Source organism: Furipterus horrens, unplaced genomic scaffold, assembly GCF_987537825.1.
Source record: "Furipterus horrens unplaced genomic scaffold, mFurHor1.1.pri manual_scaffold_10, whole genome shotgun sequence".
NCBI classification, from domain to species: Eukaryota; Metazoa; Chordata; class Mammalia; order Chiroptera; family Furipteridae; genus Furipterus; species Furipterus horrens.
Genome location: NW_028327180.1, coordinates 50,599,964 through 50,606,683, shown reverse-complemented (window position 1 = coordinate 50,606,683; position 6,720 = coordinate 50,599,964). Strand labels below are relative to the sequence as shown.

General features: G+C 55.5%; 1 protein-coding gene across 1 annotated transcript in view; it reads left to right on the top strand.

The window, feature by feature from the left end:
- Window positions 1–5,896: 5,896 nt before the first annotated feature.
- The window catches only part of GFRA2 (GDNF family receptor alpha 2), a 79,491-nt gene continuing 78,667 nt past the window's right edge, over window positions 5,897–6,720 (top strand). Inside the window, exon 1 of the mRNA XM_090290082.1 lies at window positions 5,897–6,008. Within this exon, the coding sequence (XP_090146208.1) occupies window positions 5,969–6,008 (40 nt within the window). The 5' untranslated portion in view covers window positions 5,897–5,968. The remainder of the gene's footprint in view (window positions 6,009–6,720) is intronic.

Here is a 6,720-nt window from a genome sequence, read left to right as displayed (position 1 = left end):
TTGAGGAGCAAGTTGCGAAACTGGAAGGTGCTACATCCATAAGGTGGGGCTGATAGCAGCTTCCATCTGCATTCCTGCCTCCTCCCGCTCTGGTGGGCACCCTGAGGCTGGGGGTTCCTTGGCATGGGAGGGACTGCAGAGACAGATCTTGGAGGCCAGGGGAGAGGCTAAGTAAAGCCAGGTTCCCACCTCCTGCAGTGCCTACCTCTGAAGAGAATGATGAAGCGGGAGAACACTGACTGAAATCAATTAGAGAAATCAATGCCCCTCAGTGCAGTGCTGTGCATTTCTTCCCTTCTCACCCAGTCCCACCTTCCCTGCCTGGCAGCCCTGCTCACTCTGGGAATCAGATGGTTTAGCTAAATCCCTGCTGGTCTCCGTTCCAGCCAGGCTGGGCCTCAGGGATCTGGAGTGCCCATGAGGAGAAGGAATGTTGGTGAGGGGGTCAACCTGCCACTGGGAGGGAGACAGGAGCTGACACTGGGCTGGGAAAGACCAGGAATGAGCTGGGCCCTATGGAGCTGTGCCAGGCTAGACAAGATCCTTTCTAGGCTGTAGACTTGAACTACAAGGCTTAGGCCAAACAAGGCCCATAGGACAGATAAAAAGAAATTTCAATTCTCTTGATTTCTTGACACTGGTGCTTTACAGGGGAGGGAGAAAAAGTATTTAAGGCATTCGGAATTGGGACGTGAAAATTTACAGATCAAGAGCTGTCACTTTGCTTACTTATTTAGTCCACAGAGGTTACCAGGATGGGACCCTGGATCCCAACTACCAGAGTTCAAATCCTGATTCAGCCAGTTAAAATATGACCTCAGGCAACTTAAATCATTTTTCTTGCTTCAGTTTTCTCATTTGTAAGTAGGGCTATTAATAGTACCAACCCCATGGAGTTATTGTAATAATTAAAGGAACACCAGCATGTATCTTGCTATAAAGTTGGCTGTTTTATTTTTTCCAATGAAAAAACCTGAGAGGTCTGGGCTGGTCTCTTTATCCTGGCAATTTCCCCCCTCCTTGTCCTCTATGTGGCATCTGTCACCCACACCTTGCTGATCCATCTTTACAGTGCCTCTGACAGCCACCTCCTTCGTCCATGCCCACCGTCTCCCGTTTTGGGCCCTCATTGCCTCCGGCTGAGACTGTTACAATCGCCTCCTAACAGGTCCCTTGTCTCTATCTTTCACAGAGTTGTCAGATCAATCTTCCCAGAACACCATTCGCATCATGTTGCTCGCCTGCTCAAAAACCTTCAGTGGCTCCCAGGGGAGCAAGTCCGAAGCCTTCAATGCCTGTCCTCCCAATTGGATCTTCCAGACTTTCTCCCCCCAAGTCCCTCCCACTGGTGTGCTTGGTTCCTCCCAACTGTTGACTGTTCCTCAAGCCTTTCTTACCGCTGTGCATTTGTCTATACTGCCTCCTTCCCAGACTGCTCTCCTCTGTGCTCGGCCACTTTCTACCATCCTCCCAGGTCCAGCTTGGGTCCTGCCTCCCCTGCAAGTCCTCCTGAAACTCAGTGGTGCTAACTCTTCCTTTCATTCGGCCCCAGTCTGCCCTGCAGTGTCTCACTTTCTTCACGGGCATCTGACCTAATTCTATCTATACATGCTTCCAGGGCAGGGGCAGGCCTGCTGAGGGCAGAGAAGGGATCCGGTAAGTTTGTGCTGGTTGATTGATTGTGGGAGGCCTTGGGTCAGCTGTTGTCTCATAACACCTCCACTTGCAGGTTCATGGTTCCTGACATGTCTTAGTTGGCACCTTCTTTTTTTTTTTTAAGTCTCTGGGGCAAGGGAATCCTCAGCCGTCCTCCGTGCACTGGAGGAGGGGAAGGGAATCCTCAGCCGTCCTCCGTGCACTGGAGGAGGGGAAGGGATGAGATTTTGCTAGGAGTACCAAGTCTGGCCAGTGAGCTGGGAAGCTAATGCATGTGCGCGTTTCTACTGGGGTAAGGCTGCAGCCCTCCCTGCTTTGACCAGTCCTCTTCCCTCTCTCTGCCTCTCTACTGCTCTTGCCCTCCAGAGAATCCACCCCACAAGACAGGTAGGCAGGCCTAGAGAGAGGAGGGAAAAGAAAGGAGCCAAAGGTCTGAGTGTCCTCTTTCCTGCTCCTGAACCTGACAACTCCTGGGTGTGTGATGGGGAAGGTCCATCTTGGTGGGCAGGAGGCTCCTCTGCTGGTGAGCTCAGCAGCAGCCAGGACGGGTCCTTGAAGAGTATTTAAAGGTTGCATTACCCGAGAGCCTGTGAAAGGTTAAAGGGCCTCAGCTGATTACTTCCTGCTACTAGATTCTTTTGTTCACATCCACTGACCCTACTTTCTCCAGTGACTCCCTCTTAGTCTTGATCCTCTACCAAGTGGTCTCTGTGTTCCTTGAAACCCCATAGTTTTTCCTCTCTGCTTCCTGGTTATCACTTAGGATTTATGCCTTGTCATGGGTTCCCAATGCTTCTGGATTTAGGGTAAAGAGGTGACGTTTTATGAGCAACTATCTATGAACCAGGTATTTGACTAGCTACTCTAAGTACAATATCTCATCTGATCTCTACAAGGTTGGGTTTTGCTAAAATTTCCATTTTATAGACGAAACAACTGAAGTTCAGTGAAATTAAATTGCCTTTGACTAGTAGGTGTTCATTTGTGTTTCCTCTGCAGATCCTGGCATGGGCAGGGGTGGGGGCTTACACAGGGCAGATGCTCAGAAAATATTGGTGTGACACTTGGACCCTGCAATGTGTAAGGGCAGCTCAGGTTGAGAGTTGGGGCTAGTAGAGAATGATGTATAGTAGGAGAGGCTTTCCATAGACAGGAGGAAAGAGAAGGCCCAAGGTCCGAGTGCCCCAGAGCTACACAAGATGTATGTTGGTTGCCCAGTGTCCTTGTGAAGGCTGGGTGACCCCAAGTCCCCCAAGGGTCTCAGGCAATCACTTCCTGCTACCAGATTCTCGCCCTCCTCAACCAGGACAAATTAGCAGGAACCATTCCTGGGTATCCCCTGCTGCTTTCTCAGCCCCTTCACTGGAAAGTGGTGGGGACCGGGCAAAGGTCCCATGTTTCAGAGGGTTTTTTTCCTCCTTATGCCCTGCAAGGGTTAAAAGACATTTTAAGACATTTTTGGAGGAGGAAGAGGGATGTGCTGAGCAGTAATTTTGGACCCTGGAGTAGAGTCCTTGGAAGAGGAAAGAACTGCCTGGGATACAAAATGTAGGGGACATGGAGGACAGCTGGGCCACCAGAAGGTGCCAGAAGTAGGGGAGGGGAGGGAGAAAGTGTATATAGGACAGGTTCCCAGCCTCTGGGCAGAGAGTGCTCAGCAGTGTAATTCTTGTCAGGTTGCAATCCTTTAACCTACACTTTTCTGAACCTTCTAAAGTCGGTTTCTTAAGTCACCTTATGACTGGAAAGAAGCCAGGAGACTTTGTTAGATGTGAACTCATTTCCTAGAACCGGAGAGGAATGGTAGAAGGACGGCAGCCGTAAGGGGGCTCTCCCCAGCTCCAACCCCAAGCCTTCTTGGCCTAGTTTCATCACTGATGGGCTCCGGTCGCCCTTTCAGCGGACATCATTCAATGGCCTGGGATAGAGTAGAGCAACGCCCCAGGATGCGCCAAATGAGAAGAGGCATTCGGAGGAAGCCCGGATTCTGCGCATCCAAGCCTGGAGAAGCCGCGTTCCCGCCTAAATCCGCAAGATGGAAGTTGCTCCCTCTAGCTTTTACACTAGCGAAGTCTGCTGATTTCGTGAGTGACGCCTCCCTTCACGCCCAGGTCGATGTCTAGCATTTACTCTTTGCCAGAGTCTAGTTCATTAAAAACGCACCGGATCCGTTTTGGGTAGGGCGGAAAGTTTACGAGGCACTGCGCTTACCCCACCACAGCATACAGGGTGCGCGCGGAGCTGCATGCAGGAACGTGTGCGCCAGAGCTGAGGGATGCAGGCAGCGCTAACGTAGCTAAGGATGTGTCAGGAGGGAGCGTGAAACTGGGGTGCCCGGCGTGTGTGGGTGTGTGTATCCGTGTGTCCACAGCCCCACTGCCAGAACGTGTCCAAAACCTCACCTCTCCTTCAGCCCTTTCCAAGCCAGACGCTTCCTTTTTGGTGTTTCTGCGCGTTTATTGTAAATTCCGTGATTAAAACACTCCGGTAAGCCCGGCCCATCGACAGATGGATCAATAGTCCCCTTCCCGGCTGGAGGAAGGGGATCCCCAGCCGGAGCCTCCGAAGCGGGGAGCTGCCAGCTGCCTCGGGAGAGCTACCCCAGGACTCTCGAGCCTGGCGCTGAGTCCTGGCCTGGGAGGTCTCGGGGCGCTTCCGCTGGGGTGGGGTGCCAGTCTCCGCTTAACCTCTTCGGCGCAATTCGGGCGGGTTTGCCGGCCTCTGAGGTGGCGGCTAGGGCGGCCGGGCTCGGCAGATTTCTGCCTGCGCAGGGGAGGGGAGAGAGTGGGGAAGGGGCCTCAAAGGGTTGCAATGATGGGTGTGCTAAGGACGAGCGCGCCGCGGGTGTGCGGGGAAAGTTCTCGAGCTCCGCGTGGAGATCACACGTGTCTGCGTGCTAAGGGCTAGACCCGAGCTGGCTGGCTGTTCGGGGACTCTGGCAGCCGGCGTCCGAGGGGGGGTCTTTCTTTTCCACGGCGCCTTCGGGGAGAGGCTGAGCTTCGATTCCTCGGCCAAGGACGCATCCGCCCACGGAGGATGCATCCCTTTCCCGAGACTCGGACCACCTAGATGGGGTTTTTATAGCGCCCCTCTTCCAGCCCCTGGGATGGTTCGGGTGTCGTTGACTCCACGCCCTCCGGCCTGCGCTCAGCCTCCTCGGGTTCCTGAATCCGGGTGGCCGAGGGGGCGGGGCAGGGGCAGTGCGGGTTGGAGGGCGCAGCCTGCCCACGGCTGGGGGAGGAGGTGGGAGAGAAGGCTTCTTGAGGTTTGCGCCGCAACCAGGGGAGCCGGTCAGTTTCCGGCCCAAGCAGCAGGTCAGTCTGAGGAAGGGCCGGCGGCCGAGCTCTTTTCTCTGCCAGCGTTCCCCGGCGCCGCCGCCGCGCCGCTGCCACCACCGCCGCCGCTGCAGAGTGTCGCTGCTCCCCCGCTCGCCCGCGCTCCGCGCCGCGAGCCGCCTGGGAGCCCGAGCGCGGAGCCCGGGGCGGAGGAGAGGGGCGCGGGCGCGAGAGCCGCGGCAAGGGAGCCGCGAAGGGGGAAAGGGGCGGGCGGAGGGAGGAGCGGGAGAGAGGGAGAGGGGAGGGAGAGAGGCGAGCGAGGGAGAGCTGGGGAGAGCGAGCAAAGAGCGAGAGCCAGGAGAGAAGCGAGAGGGAGAGGGAGGAAGACAGACGCACGCCGAGACCGGGGCACCGGAATTCCATTAGAAAGAAGTGAGCCGGCCAAGGGGTAGCAGGAGAAGGTTTTTAAAAAAAATTTCCTTCGTCTTGGAGCGAAAGGAGCGACTCCGGTCTTTCGCCCTCCAAGCTCCCGCTGGATTGTTTCCTGGCGCTCCCCCACGTCGGTGGATTGCTTTCCTGTTTGCGTTTTTTTCTGACCCCGACCCTCACCGCTTCCTTCCAACACTCCACCCTCCCGTCGCCTCTTCCCCCACCTCCCCAGACCCCTCCAGAGGAGCGCAGGGGACCAGACCCGCGCGGACCCGCGCCTCCTGGACCAGCGGAGGGACAGCGAAGCTCAGGACCGCTATCGGCTGGGAAGCAGACATCCACAGATATATCCGTGTATTTGATTATAGTGGGCAAGGGGGCGTCGAGAGGCGCCCACCGCCTCCTTCCCTCAGCCCCCTCCAGCCAGGGGCTAGAATCGCTGGACTCAGGATCTTCATCGGGTGGACTAGCTGGGATCTCCGTATTGGATTTGGGGTTGATTATCACTGCTTGACTGCTATTATTATTATTATTATTATTATTATTATTATTATTATTATTACCCAAAGGAGAAAGACAAAAAAGCAAAACTGTGGGATTTATTTAACATGATCTTGGCAAACGCCTTCTGCCTCTTCTTCTTTCTAGGTGAGTACCTGCAGGCGGCGAGGGCAGCGGGTCCATCCGAGCCAGGGAGGGGGGTGGGCTGCTCGGGCGGCGCGTTCGGGTGCCTGGGAGCAGCCGGGGACGCGGGGGGCGAGCGGGGTGCCGCGGAGACCCGCGGGGCGAGCGGCGAAAGCGCGCCGCGCAGCGAGCCAGCCCAGGCGCTGCCAGCGGATCGTGGCCGCAGCTGTCTGGTTACCAGCGAGGATTGGGAAGGAGACATTAGAACACCCAAGCCATCCCAGCACACGCGCGCGCACACGTACACTCGTCAGTCATACACAATAATAGCACTCCTTTCCCTAAAAATAATGGGTTCAAACTGCGGCAACTTAAGGAAAAACAACCACCACCACCAACTCAAATCTGGAAGAGGGGCGCGAGGAGAAGGGCTCCGTGTTAAGAGAGAAATACCCGTGCCACCTTCCCTGGCTCCCCGAGTCGATTGTGGTACAGGGCATGGGTTTCTCCAGAAGCTCGTTGTTGTTGAACAATTTTTTTTGGGAGCGCTGGCGGCCATCTCTCACCTGCCAGTCAAGCTCTGGAAAATGCATCCTGTTTCCAACTCCCTGAACCCCTTCCCACAGTTCCACTACCTGGAATACTTTTCAAGTTTCTCCCCACCCTTTGCCTTTCCTGCTGCCCAGGCCCAGTCAGATGGGTGGTAGGGAGTGAAGGGTTGTGAACAGTTCCACTG